Consider the following 14,372-nt stretch of genomic DNA (forward strand, 5'->3'; position numbering starts at 1 on the left):
GCAGAATATATTGAATGCACACATGTACCCGAGCGCAGCAGTGCCAGGAATTTTTACAGTAGTACAACCTTCACAAAAACAGAGGCACAAATCTGTAACCAAGGGAAGGATTAAGTGACACAACAGCCATCATGTACTACTAAAAAGTAACCCTATGTTCTAGACTGCTTTTCCCATTACACAAATAGGTAGGTGGCTATTAGAAAAGCAGTGGACCACATCCAACACTACAGTTTCTGGGAAGTCAAATCCAAATTAAATAAAAGCACCTTACTAGAGAGCTGGGCTAAAACCATATGGTGAGACACGCTACAGTTCAGGCACAGATTCGTACAGCCTGCACAGCAAGCCACGGAGAAAAGCAAGTCATCAGGTTAGCCATCCCTCGTTACCATTTAAATGACAACTTTTGTGTCCTAACTAAAGAGGGATGTCCTGAAAAGTCCTCGACCAGCCACCCAACCTCTTCTTCGTTCCCATTTGGAAAGATGGATGCTCAGTCCTTTCCTCACAAGGATTAGCAATTGCAAAGTATGGACTACGCAAGCATTCGTTACCTTTTAATGCACTCTGACAGAAACAGAGTCTCTACCACAGCCCATCAATGTAAAATGCATCCAAGACACCATTACCCAGAAGGAAGGACTCCATTTCATGTGTAAGCAGTTTCCAGTAGAAAAGTGCACACGTACTCCTGATTTTCTAGATCTGGCATCTGCAGAGGCAGAACCACAGTGATGCTATCACCAATAAATCCCTCAAGTGCTTCTCCGGTAGTACAAACTGTAGCAATCCTGCCGTGCAGCAACTCTGCCAGCCCAAAGCCTGCTCCTGTGTGCTCTCCAGGCTTTTTACACACAGTACTAAGGAGATACCTTGTGAGTTTTGTCCACTTTAGTCCCCTAATAGAGCTTGAGTCCACCTGGGCCAGAGGAGCTGCTGATCCCAAAAAGGAGAGCCTTGCAGACTTTTCCACGGTACTCTGCATGCATGACTAGACCTCATTCTCACAAGACACAAACACATACTCAAGCAACTGTGGTAAGTGATACAGTTGACTTTCAAGGGCCAGTTGTACACAAAGAAGCTTACAAGGCTTTCAAGAGATAGGAAATAACTGTATTCTGCAGACAGTGGACAAGGTTGCAGACAATTTTGCCTTTTGGCATTCACTTACTTCACGTTACACCCTTTGAAAGGGGACTTCAGTGAGAAGTTTTTGGGTTTCATAGTGACGGGAATTTAATCAGAACAACAAACTTCTGGGCAGCGTCATACTTTATTGTCAGAGTATGTTAATGACAAGAGAATCTTAAGCGCCTTTCCTTATCAAATAGAAGCAGCACTTCATACAGCAGAAGTACTGATTGGGCTGTACCCCATGGAGGCTGATACAGCTAGAGGTGGTGATCAATTTTAAAAGGTTTCCCAGCTAATGAGACTGCTGGTAGGCATTGATCTCCTCAGGAAAATTGTGATGTTGCAGCTACAGATGCTTACAGAGGACAGACTAACAAGGCAGCCTATCTTTTGAAATGGCTCCACAGGCCACGACTTTGCAGAGGTCATTGCTTTATATGCAGCACACGGCCTTCCTTCCCCCCTCTCCCAGCAAGCAGGGAAGGAGATCAAAATACTCGAGCAGAGACAGGGAGGAGAGGGGCACAACCTCGTATTTGTTCTCTTCGCCTCTAGACATAGGGTCTCAGATGATGGAAGTAATGAGTCACTCATTTTTGCATAGTAGGCAAAAGCACATCTTTAAATACCAAGCACTTTTCTGCGAACAAGTCTCCAATAACTGGCAATACTTCAGTGGAGTTACTTTACAAGATCCGAGAAGTCGCACGGTCTCTTTCCATTACTCCTGGATGTTGTGCTCCATAATGCCTATCTTAGCAATGCAACCTCAACGGCATCCAGCGGTAAAGACTTCTCTTCCTCTGCCCACCAGAGGATTCCTTCAGACCAGAGAAGGCACTAATGTCACTCTGTACAGCATGGGAGGTTTTTGCTTAACCAAAATTGCATTCACTGCAGGTGGGTTTTCAGCTCATTTCCTCCAGGTGCATCATCTACAGGGTCCTCCTGGTGCACGTTCAATACGTAGTACGTACAAATAATCTTCTGATAGTTGACCATAACCTCAAGTGATGGAGCTCGACAGTCCATCCTTACCTTCAGTTGCATCAGCCAGTCCGGCTTCCTAAGATGCCACCAGCTGAATGCTCACAAGGCTTTCCTAAACCAGTGGAGAGAAGGGCTGCCAGCCAGTCTCCTTCCCAGTGCCCAGGCAGCCTCAGCTCCTCCACCACCGGGGCACCAACCAACTGCCCACGTGAAGGTGTTTCAGAGGGTTTGGGCCTGCTTTCGGCGGAACAAAGCTTACTTTTAATGGCGAAAAAGCACCCATCAGCAGAATAAATTTCACCCTAAGCAAAAAAAGGTACAGACAGGGAAGGTGAGGGAAAGGAAGAGATACGTCTCTTATTCACTATAACTGAATAAGCCTTCAGACAAAAAATCAGATTAAATGGGAAGAACCCTGACAATCCCCTCAGGAAAAAGCAAGTAAGTCCCATAACTGAGGACCCTGGGCTGAAAAGATCTGACGAGGTTGCTGTTGAGCTACGGTCAAAGAGCGTGAAGGTGTCTAGTCTGACAGAAACAGGCAGAGATCTAAAACTGTGCAGGGTCTTCAGAAATCCTGAGGAATCAACGTGCATGGGGGAAATCCACACCGGCACAAACAGATGACAAACAGCAGGCAAAATACCAATATCTAGAGACAAATGTTGGCAATGCATTTAAGGAAAGAGCTGTACCTAAAGCCAAATGGGAAGATATAGAAGGAAAAAGACAAGAAAGGCTGAGATCAGTGAGAAAGCACTAAAATGTCTATACATTAGAGAACAGAGTCTGGGCAAATGATGAAGGAACTGGAGCTACTATCATGGGACAAAAGTGACTTCTTTAAAGGTCACAGAGGAGGAAAGAGCAATCAATCATGCTAAGAACACAGGTGAGTAATTTTGAGAGCCAAAGATAAAAAAGGCAAAGGTGACTAAACAGCATTGTGTGTTAATTATGTGATAGAATTGGTCTGGATCAGTTAAAAATAAATAAATAGGGTAGAGTGAACTGGCCAGGCAGGAACTTCACTGCCAATGGAATTAATTATGTCAGGAGCTAAGCCATATCTAAATCTCAAATTAAGGAGGTATTCTTGGGAAACAGGTCTTCACAGCAGATCTCTGCATTTAAGCTGTAGGACTATGCTAAATATAGGAAGTCCTCATTATTTCCGTGTGGGTTATACTTCTTTACTAGTCACTAAAATAAATGGGTGGAGATGTAATTTAGATGCTGTTTCGATAATTAGTCTTGGATTGAATGATCACATATTGATTCAGTCACAGAAGGAAAACACAAAGTCGTTCTGTAATTCACAGTTTTCATTTCAAAGTGTATGTTTTGAGAAGCTAAGAGAAATCTACTGAACCAAATTTCTCACAGAATAAGGTGTGGAGGAGGCTTGGAAAATTTCACAGAATCACAGAGTGGTTGAGGTTGGAAGGGACCTCTGGAGTCATCTTGTCCAACCCCCTGCTCAGGCAGGGCCACCTAGAGCCAGTTGCCCAGAACTTTTGAATATCTCCAAGGACGGAGACTCCACAACCTCCCTGGGCAACCTGTGCCCATGCTCAGTCACCCTTGCAGTAAAAAAAGTGTTTCCTGATGTTCAGGATGAACGTCCAGTGTTTCAGTTTGTGCCCATTGCCTCTTGCCCTGAAGTCAAAAGTTTCAAGTCAAAAAGTGAAAAAACAGCAACAGAAGGCAAAGCCTTCCTGAGCCCCAAACCAGACAAAAGCAAACAAGTAAAAATACCAAAAAACCCAAACCAAAACCAGAAGGACAAGTAGACGAGGAATTTTAGGTAATAAGTTTCAAATTTTACTTACTAATATTGATCTTCAAGGAACATGTCTCTTCTTTGCATTTCTTGTTGCCTTTTTTTAGCTTCAAGTCTCTCTGCCTACAACATTAAAACCAGGAAAACATACCTGAGATTTCCAGTAAGCCAGAAACAAACACTGATTATTTCAATTTAGTTATTTCAGTATCCTGGTTTTTAAAACAACTATAGCAGCAGTTGGGTACAGAAGTGACCCATTCTCAAATCTAAAAATTTAGGACCAAACAGCTCCTAGTCAAGAGACCAGTCTGAAATAAAAAAAAACCCCACACTGTGCTCTTGGCAGACCCATCTATCCTCACAAGCAGCCTCGTGAGCCATCCCGGTTCTCATGATCCAGCTTTTGGGGCCATCTCTTGATGTAACTGGTGCAACGTAGGTCCTAGTAAGGAGAGGACGCGAACCACCGCACCAAAGCAGATGAGAGTCTTGTAGCGCTGAAAGCACCGTGATACGAGTACACGTAGCTCTGCACATAGACCTGTGGCCTTCAGGAGCATTAGGTACTGGCCAGTTGAATACATGCTAAGATGGATGAAAGTGAGAGACAGTTGTACTTAACCAGTGTTATTCTGGCTCAGTTATCATGCCCAGTGCAAGAGTCGACCAAATCCTTGACACACAAAACTCCTCTGGAAATCTGGATACCATGCAAGTGATTAAGTCCTTTAATATAAAATTGCACATAATTTCCAGTGGAAGGCTCGTCTAAGCTGCCCCACCCCCCCCAAATTCAAGTGGAATAAAATGGTAAAACAAAGCAGAAACTAGAGAACTTGCTGCAACAGCAACATGTAGCTCAAGCTAAATTCCAGTCAAAAAGAGGCCTGCCAAGTTGTTTTTTTCACGTGCAGGCTGTAGGTAGGTCCAGTGGGAGGAGCAGACAAAAGGCAGTTCATTGTATTAAAAGCACAAATCAGGGGTGCCAAAGTGGGATTTCAGCCCTGCTATATTCTAAGCACAAGCTCCCACGCTGCAGTTGGTGGGAGGATGCTCCAACCAGAGCTCCCACCCAAGGTTCACGACGACTAGCATGTTGAGAAAACTGCAACCTCGGAGCGTCACTCTGCTCATCGCCCACCCTCAAAATGAAAAAAAACCACCTAATCGTTTGGTAACCCAGCAACCAGACATCGCTCTAAACGAAGTGCCCTGGCAATTTCAGACAACACCTTGCAGAGATGAGGTGGGAGCTGTAGGTGGGAATGGCCTGTTTGGTCAGAGCCCCAAATCAGGGAGAGGACACTGTACCTGGCTGGAGGTATTCTCCAAGGTCAGGTAGAATGGGGCAGGTGTGGGTGTGGATGTAAGGGGGAAAGTGGTGTTAAGAACAGGGCTGTAACCCCCGCCCCCATCATTTTCTTCCTGTCCTGCAATCAATATCATTTCAGAGAAATTACAGTTCTACTGGCAGTTACTCAATTATTTTGCCTTCAGTGATTTCAGGGTGGGCATTTTTTAATTGGATAAAGAATGACTGTCTGGAAGAGATTTGCAAAACAAGTGCAAATTCCTTCTCGGCATGTATTGGATTGAGAAAAAAAATTCTGTCAGATGTCTGCAGATAGGAAAAGAGCCACTATGTTGTGTAACGATATAAACTGTCGGAAGGCAAATGACTTAGAAGTTGTTATTTGGAAAAAGGCAATGGGAAAATAAACAAAACGAGGAAGATGAACCTCTGAATAAGATGTCCCATTGCTCAGTCATTGGACATGCTGAGACAGTAGTACAGTGTATGAAGCGCTGATGCAATTAAATTAATTTAGTTAAATTCCAACTAAAGTTAGGAATATTAACCCACAGTATAGCTAAATTTTGATAGTGTTTAAGGGATATCTTATTTGCTCCTAAACCCTCCACCCAGCAGCAGATGATTGTTTAGGCAAAAGACTCCCACCCATCTGTGCAACTTAAAAATTTACAGGGAAAGAAAGGAAAAAGAAAGAAAGGAAATCTGACGGCATCTATTACTGTCAAAGGTGATGTTGGTACCCTCGGGACACCAGTAATAGCTCCCAGGCTTTTCTCCACCACTGCTCAACACGGCAAGCTGAAGCCTTCACCTCTGAAAAAGCATTTGACTTGGGATCCACCAACATATTGCAAGGCTCCTGAAAGTTCAAATCCAAAGCTCACCGGAGCTGCTGTGGTCTAACTCCTAGCTAGAACAACACAGTGATACTAACTTTGATAAATACAGTCTTTCAATATCACCCCTATCTCCCACTAGATAAAAAAGAAGGAAATATCCTACAGCTATTCTACCACCAGAATGGTGCCTGAAGAAAACTCCAGCATATTGAAATTATTTACTTCTAACTGGTGTGACTATCTTCTACTCTGGAGGTTTACCCTGGGACCCCTGCTTAGGACGCGTACAAATGACAGGCAACGGGACTGGGACATTCTCTAACTAATGACGATCTATCAATAGACATTGCCAAAGCACTCCACATTTGGCACGGTTTTCAGAAGCAAAGCCAGGAGTGGAACAGCTGTGATATTGAAGGTAAACATGTTGAAAAGCATTAGCAGAAGGTCTGTAAAGTGCCTGGTTTTAACAAAATCCCGAAAAAGGCTATTCATGCTGATTAACACAGTCAAATTAAAGAGCACATGATTTGATAAAGAATAAAATGAAATTACAGCTTATTCTAAATAGGATGGTTTCTAAAGATGGCAGGACTGTTACTATGTAATGTAAGAGCAAAAGCAGGTTGCATGCAGTGGAATTAGACTGAGCCTTTTCACTTCAAATCTTTTGAATTTTTTAATATTTAGTCAAGATTTAGAATATCCAAGGAAAGGCTAAAGGCAGGGTAACAAGAACAGAGAGTGAATGACAGGAAACAGAAATATCCAGTGCACTGAAGTTATGCTGTTTTGTGTACAGCACAAACGCAGAAAGCTTAAAAACCCAAGAAGTCAAATATCAGCCACTTGTTCATTTTCTTGGGAATTTTGACGGTCCTTTCACCCAAAAGGATACGAAGGAAGTTATGGTTCGGTCCGGTCAAAATCTGTGATGTGGAGGGCTGCACACAAGACACGCAACTGCACATGCCCCCTACTAATGAGCAAATAATAGTAATGTTATTCCCATGTACTCCCACACTTTCTGCAGACCACAGACACATCTTGGCACTAGGGACAAATACAGAAATAGGGACTGCCCTGCTGTCGTTACAAAGTCTCTCCGAAATTATTTCAGTGAGCACTCAGAGACCACTAGCTTGGAAGAATATCCAAACTCATGCAGCCCAGGGTTATTCCATGAACAAATCAAAGCCGTCCCAGGACAAGCTGCCTGACACGGAGCGCACGGGATCCCGAATCCCATTCACTGCTGCACATGGAGACTCGCGTACCAGTCCACACAAACTGGTCCTGTGGAACACCATGGGGGGAAAGGATCCACCTTTCTTCTCTCTGGGAACCGGAGAGACACAAGGAAGATGCCAAGAACGTTGGTATTCCGGCACCTAACCTCATGGTTAATTAAAGAATCACAGAGACAGGCAGGTGGACTCGTACAGATGGTAAAGCCGACCTTCCGCATTTGGGTACTGCTTTGGCAAACACCCAAATTTCTCTTGGTCGCAAAGATGACGGGAGAGCAGATACCGCTTTTCTCTCCAAAACCAGCATTAAAGCAATAACATCAACAGATCCTATGTTCATAAGCAGCACTGGCTTCCAGTACATCATCCTTACAACCAAGCAAGAACTGAGCTGAGTACCAGCACCTGTTCTAGTCACCACGCATCAGTCCGTAGGGCTTCACTGGTCCCGGTTTTTGGCAAAGTAGCTTTCCAGCTGCGAAAGTTTCAGGGCCCCTGCTGATAAAGCTGGCTAGCCATTACCTCTTTTCGACTCCCAGACAATTTGGTTTTTATTGAATGAATAAAAACCTTGAGCAAAAGAAGGACTGGCCTTAAGTAAGAAGAGGCGGCTTGTGAATTTGCAGGAAGACATGCTCTCAGCTGATGTCCTGCAGGTGCAGCTATCTACAAATCCATCATTTAAAAAAAAAAAAAAAGTTCCTTTCCTGCGGTAACCAGGGCCCAGTGTTGGTGGTACAGTACCAGTTCTTTAGGATCCCTTTCCTGTCATCGTCAGCTCTTGGGAGCCTTTCATCTGCAGGCAGGGTGAGATGGCCAAATTGACACCTTTTAGTGGCTTTTCGGCATGCTTTTCTTAAATACAGAGTTGAATTTTTAATATATAAACATCTTCCAAGTAGAAATGTTCATCAGCTCAATCACTATTGTGGAAGACAACCCAAATAAACATATTCAAATTAAGAGTTCCCTTTCATGCTCCTCTGTTTTGTTTGTTTGCTTTGTGGGTACATGTTTATTTATTCAAATTAAACAGTCTGTTTCGCAAAGATGTTCTCCATGATGTTGCATTCTCCTTTAGAAGAAACTGATAGTTACAGTTTTACTATCTACAACATCTATAAAGATTTTATAATCTGTGGGAGCGAAGGTAAGGAAATTAAAGAGCATGAAAACAAAACTGATACATCAATACATTTTCTAGGTATAACTATAAATTATGGCAGTCTTGCAACATTTTTCTTGTCCAATGCCCACGGACAAACAACATATATTTAATAGGTGAATAAAGTATAATTAATCCCCTTTCTGCCATTGCTATCATCACTGCTTCTGGAGCTATACATGAGCTGGTAACTGTTAATGACATTTTCACATGATAATATTTATTGCCCCTGTGAGCTATTGTGTAGGGGCTTATCCCCAAAGAGCAATGCTCTTTGAAAGACTGGGAACAGACTAACCCTTACCTAGAGGCAATTAAGACTAATTTTGTTTATGCATGCCCTTGTATGCCATCCAGTAGTGATGATTTTTTAATTAACTCTCAACATTCAGCTTCTGCACAGAAGATCATTTTTACTGTTGTGGAAATAAAACTTGCAAACCTAAAATCTCCCTTTCTCTCATTACTACTGTGCACATCAGCATCGTGCTCCCCCTCTTTTCCTTTTTTCATTTAAATTCCACTTTACATTCTCAACCGAGTGCTACTTGGTTTCCACCAAGGAGACATCAATGAACTTTTTCAAAGGTTTATGCAGCATGCAGGATGAGAAGACGCTTCATGAGAATTACTAGAAAAAACAAACAAATGCAAAATAAAAATGAAGATTTGCAAGTGAGGTATCATTGGTGCCAATATATGGCCAATCCTAGAAGAAAAAGTGATCTTACATATTAGCAATGCATCTAGGTGTGCCCCCCCAAGAGGGGCTGGAGGGGCATCTGAATTTCAGGGTGCACTCAGCACAATGCAGAGACTACACTGACCTTTTCATGATTTGGATGCCTTTTCCACCATGACAGGTGGGATTTTCTTGTATTCTTCCCATGTGTACAATAGGCAATTATGGATTTCTATAAGGTCTTTGTGCCATCTGCCACAATCCAATCTTACAGAGAAAGCTCATGCCAAAGTGAACTATATAACCTGTACACACAACATTAATCCCGACCCTAGTGTTCTCCCTTTCTGCTAACTCTTCAGGATGGATGCAGCTGAAAGGCTGGAGCTTCTGAAAGCCAAAGGAATGCTCAAGCCCCAAAGAACACCAGGTCAGGCATCCTTCAGTCAGCTACAAAGAGAAGGAGAACTGGATTTCCTCACTCCTTGATGCAATCCAGGGCTACCATTTAATTTAATTGGCCGTTCCATGTAATTCAGCAAAATCAAGCATCAAGACATGAACTGTTTTATACGGCTCCAGCTCTGCAGTAACCATGTTTACCTTTTCTCTCTGAATTGCTTTCTTTTTCAGGATTTCAGCTTCTTCAGCTGCCTTTTTTGCTTTTACATATTCTTCTCTCTTGTGCTGTATGACACAAACACAGAAAATTATTTTACATATGTATGTGTGTAAAGAACAGAAAAGGTAACTTGACTTCTGTACTGCACATCTTTCAAACCTAAAGTGTGTTTAAGGAAAGTTTCCAGAATTTTTTCTTAAAATGAAGCACTGAATAAAGCAGGCTACGCACCAGCTACTCCAATATTGGCTTTACAAAGACTGAGAAACCTAGGACTGATAAATGGGCATCCATGCAAGGAATCACAGAGCAGGTTGATACTGCATTTATACCTTTTATAATAGGAACAACATTTCTACGTAAGCACTGGATGGGGTGGTACATTGATCAATTAGTCGAAGTGTAGGCAGCATGCTGGAAGATACAGTGAGGCATCAAAGTGGCTTTACACCTGTACTGGTTATCATTTTAGATATGATCTGTGATATGGGTTGCTACATATTTATAGCCAGATTTCCCATTTCCTTCGGTGCAGAACATTTGTTTCTAGTTTTCTGCTGCTTCCTTCAGGTTTCATGACTTTCTTTTGTCAAGCAACTGTGAGTTCATTTTATAGTCATATGAAACACTTCATGAAAAGCTTTTTTTTGAGTTCTTAAAATAAACAAACAAAAAATTTATTCTTCCTGACCTTTTGCTGGTATTTAGATTGCATGAGCATCATTTGCTGGTTTTGCCTTGCTTCAGCCTCTGATTCCTTTCCACCTTAAAAAATAAAAAATAAAAATCCATATAAATTGTATTTTGCATGAGCATTTTAAGTTCAAATGCCAGTCATTTCAGAACAGAGTAATATAACAGATTGGATGTATGCATATACAGGAAATTTTTCATAATTACGGTAGCTGTCTGACATTAAAGAGAACAGATAGGAGACCTTTTTGATCATTTTATCCATCCGTCAAAAGCACTAGCTTGTTATTTACAGAGCATCCACTGTATCATCCACTCTACCCGCAAATATGTCCTACAGTATATGATCAGTTTACTGAGGAACTATTCCATTTTCAGAAAATCAGTCACGCTTTGCAGGTGAGCCTTCACTTTCAGCTCCAGCTTTCCCCACTTTCGCTCAGTTTGTCACACACACACACACACAGAGTCAGAAATTTTATTGCCAAAAAGTTTCTCTTTTATCAATTTTAGGAGCTTGGAGTCTGCCAGCTCTAATGGCATGCTATCATTTGAATATCTTCTAAGTAATGTCTTGGGCCTCAAGGAAGAATCTGCTTTCTGAAATGGAAATCAAAGCCTTTTCCCACAGACCTCATATTCCTATCCAGGTAGCAGAAAGTGCCCTTTCCAAAGGCACAGGCTCTCTTTTGAGAACATCTAAAGCTCTGGCCATAATGTTCAGACTTCAATTAAAACAAACAAACAAATACCCCACAAACAAAAAAAACCCAACCACACAAAGAAAGTGGTAACAGGTCTTAAGGGATGGAGGGAGAGGGTTTGATTCTATTATTCTGCTCTACTATTCTCCGAAGTATTTTCTTGCTTTGGGAGAGCCAATAATTCTTTCCCTCAGTTGTTCAAAAAACAGCAGCAGCCCCCACCCCATTCTGAGGATGAGGGCTGTATTTTCACCTAGTGTTTTTCTGAGAAGTTCCCCACTATGTGACTGTTAATTCTACAGAAGCAGCTGGATCAATCTGTGCTACCTGAGGTGCCTGAAATGCGAGACAACTGTGCTAGATTTTTCAGGAGGGATCGCTCTTCACGGAAAGTAGCTTTCTCCGCTTACCAATGGAAGGTAACTAATCTTCAGGTGCTTTTGTGATGGGAGATCAATTTCCAAAGTGTGGCAACATTTCTATGCGCACAAATAACTCCATCAGATTAAGTTCTCACGAAAGACTGGCCGTACAGTATACAAGCAGCAACCTCACAGTAGCAATAAGCATACAGCTGGCATTGTAGAGTGTCTCCTCCCCAGGTCTAGGAAATAAAATTGCTATTAAACGAGTTTTGAAACCTTTCAGATGCTTAATCTTTCTTCCTTTCTAGCCTTTTATGGGCAACATTTAACACTCTTGCGTTCACTGTACTTTTTGCATGTACAGCTGGACATCGGCTCTAAACAAGTATTTTTCTGATCATTGCTAGCCACTGCCTACAGCCTTTCAGCCAGCTTTAATTCACTCAAGTTGGCTTGGCTGTAATGTGCCAAATGCTTCACTGAAGTCAGAGTATGTCATGACTGGCTTTATATAATATGATCAAAAAAGAGGCCATTGCATTTATCAGGCATGATTTGTTGCTCCACTCCTTGCTTTTGGAGGAGGGTGGAACTTTGCATCCTTCATTGCTCTCATCCCTCTGTGGTACCTGAAAGTTTGCCAGTCAAATATTACAGCTGAAATCCAGAATACTTATTTCCCTATGGAAAGCATGAGTGTTAAGAAACTTCAACTTCAAGAATTCTCTGGTGATTTGGACTAGATGTGTAGTCTCTTAAAATCACTGTGAGAAAATAACATAGGAAACTTTTTTACCTTAATGAGTACCTACAGTTGTGAAATTAGAGATGCCACTTATATTTTTTTCTCCTTCCTTGAGCTCTCTTCTGTTCCAAATTTGTTCCTGTGGGAATGATAAGATCTAATAATCTTTGCACCTTACCTCATTTCAAAGGCACTGAACATAGTGCATGTGTCTCAGTCTCCAGGGGTCTTTCTAAGTGGCAGCTAGAGAGTGACTGAAGAGCTCACATAACATCCTTGAATTCTTTCAGCTTTTTCTTACTTCCCCCCACCTCTTAATTTGCTTCTTTCCCAAGAAAGTTTTTAAATGCAGTGGGACCAGAAGAAGTTAAGACTCCCTACACTCGGGCACTGTGGGTTTGCCACCACGTCCCCAGTCACGCAGCCAGCCCGCACACATCCTGCATAGGCACCAAGTTTCTGGTTTTCAGATTTCCCTTTCTTCAGCAAAAAGCTTTGTGGTCCTCTTGGGACAGAAGCATGTCTTCTAGGAACTGCTCACAGGCAAGAAGCAGCTAGTATGTACGAACTCAGAAAGAGCACGTCTGGCTACATGGCTGCACATGGTGGTGGGCATGCAGGGAATTACACCAACTTGCAAAGGTAGGTTCACCACTGCAAACTGCTGGGACTCAGGCTGCAGGGCAAAACAGACACGTGGGACCAGTATCACCTTGACCACAAACCCAAATCTGGGTTGGAGTCGGTTCAAATTCCTCCATCTCCCACCTGGTATCTATTTTGATACACAGTACACCACCCCAAACTTATCTCGTGTAGCATGGCAAAAAAAGAACGTAGTTCCCAGGTCAAGGGAGACAATAGCCTGCACTGTGCACCCCGAATTCTCCTGTGACAGCCAAGGGAAGGGCAGCTCTAGATTTACAAAACTAATAAAGGCATCATTATAATAATTCACTTTGTCAGAATGAATTTTGTCCCATTTCTATTAGTGCAGTTCCTCAAGGTCATCCAATTTTTGCTGCACAGTATCCTCCTCATGTTCTATAGGGATGATGCTTTCAAGTTTTGTCTTGTCAGCAAGTTTCATCGGCTCTCCTACCTTTTGTGCCAAACACATTAAAGAAATGTACTACAAGACTGCTAGTTGAAAAGCCCTTCTAATAACCTTCCTCTTGCTTCAGCCCAACCTGCAGTCCTATTCTCTGTACAAGATGGGGATGGGCTGTGTTTTTGCTTTTGGTCTTCTAATATTTTTTTTTAAACTGACTCCCAAATAGCACTAAATTAAATGTTTTATAGTAGTTACAATTGAAGTGATCTCCTACGGTTTCTCTCACCTGTCTAGAAAAAAAGTTGGCTATCTTATCAAACACAGCAGTTCAGTTCAGTTCAGTTCCTGTAGGTTTTTATCCTGTTTTTCATTTACCTGTCTCTGATGTTACGTTCATAAAATTGGTAATACAGAGCCTCATGCACATTTAGCCTGCAAATGCCTGAAGCTGCAGGGATCACTTTTGCCTCTTCAAGAGCCAGCAGTCAAGAAAGCACATGTACTGGCCCTAACACAGAGTTTTCTTACGGGTAAGTGGAGGGTCTCCGACACATGCCGTCCGTCTGCACGCTAATGCCAAGTGTGCACCCCCTCAGAGACATCAACCACAGATAATGTCACCAGCAGGAGGGATAAACCACCTGTTGTATACAGAAGTTAGTACAGATTTTCTACACTGATCTCAGCAGATTTCTTGAGTGACAATCTGTGCTGTTTTGTTTCAGAAACATTTTCATCGCCGTGACCATTGAAAAGCACAGAGGACGTACAGTAGGCTCATGTTAGCCCTTATTGACACTGAATCTCTTTAATAAGTAGCATGTGAGAAACAGTGAAAAACGTCCTATGTCCTGGAAAATAAAATTTCGCAATTCATAATAGCTGATTTATGTGTCTTACCCAGTCTCTGTGGAACCAGCTTAATTGGCCCTGGCCTGTGCTCTTCCTTCCACCGCTCCAGGTCATCTAGCTCTTTCTTAGCAACTGAGCAGGTACAAAAAGAAACAAATATATGGAAGTTA

At 42.3% G+C, this 14,372-nt stretch overlaps 1 protein-coding gene across 2 annotated transcripts in view; it reads right to left on the reverse strand.

Annotated features, from left to right (window-relative positions):
- Positions 1 to 14,372, reverse strand: part of EPSTI1 (epithelial stromal interaction 1) — a 48,615-nt gene that overhangs the window by 21,056 nt on the left and 13,187 nt on the right. For both annotated transcript variants that reach the window (XM_049815794.1, XM_049815795.1), the window contains exons 3-6: positions 14,251 to 14,334; positions 10,481 to 10,554; positions 9,771 to 9,854; positions 3,963 to 4,036 (exon numbers count right to left, since the gene is read on the reverse strand). In XM_049815794.1, the coding sequence (XP_049671751.1) occupies positions 3,963 to 4,036; positions 9,771 to 9,854; positions 10,481 to 10,554; positions 14,251 to 14,334 (316 nt within the window). The remainder of the gene's footprint in view (positions 1 to 3,962; positions 4,037 to 9,770; positions 9,855 to 10,480; positions 10,555 to 14,250; positions 14,335 to 14,372) is intronic.

This window comes from Accipiter gentilis, chromosome 13, assembly GCF_929443795.1.
Source record: "Accipiter gentilis chromosome 13, bAccGen1.1, whole genome shotgun sequence".
NCBI lineage: Eukaryota > Metazoa > Chordata > Aves > Accipitriformes > Accipitridae > Astur > Astur gentilis.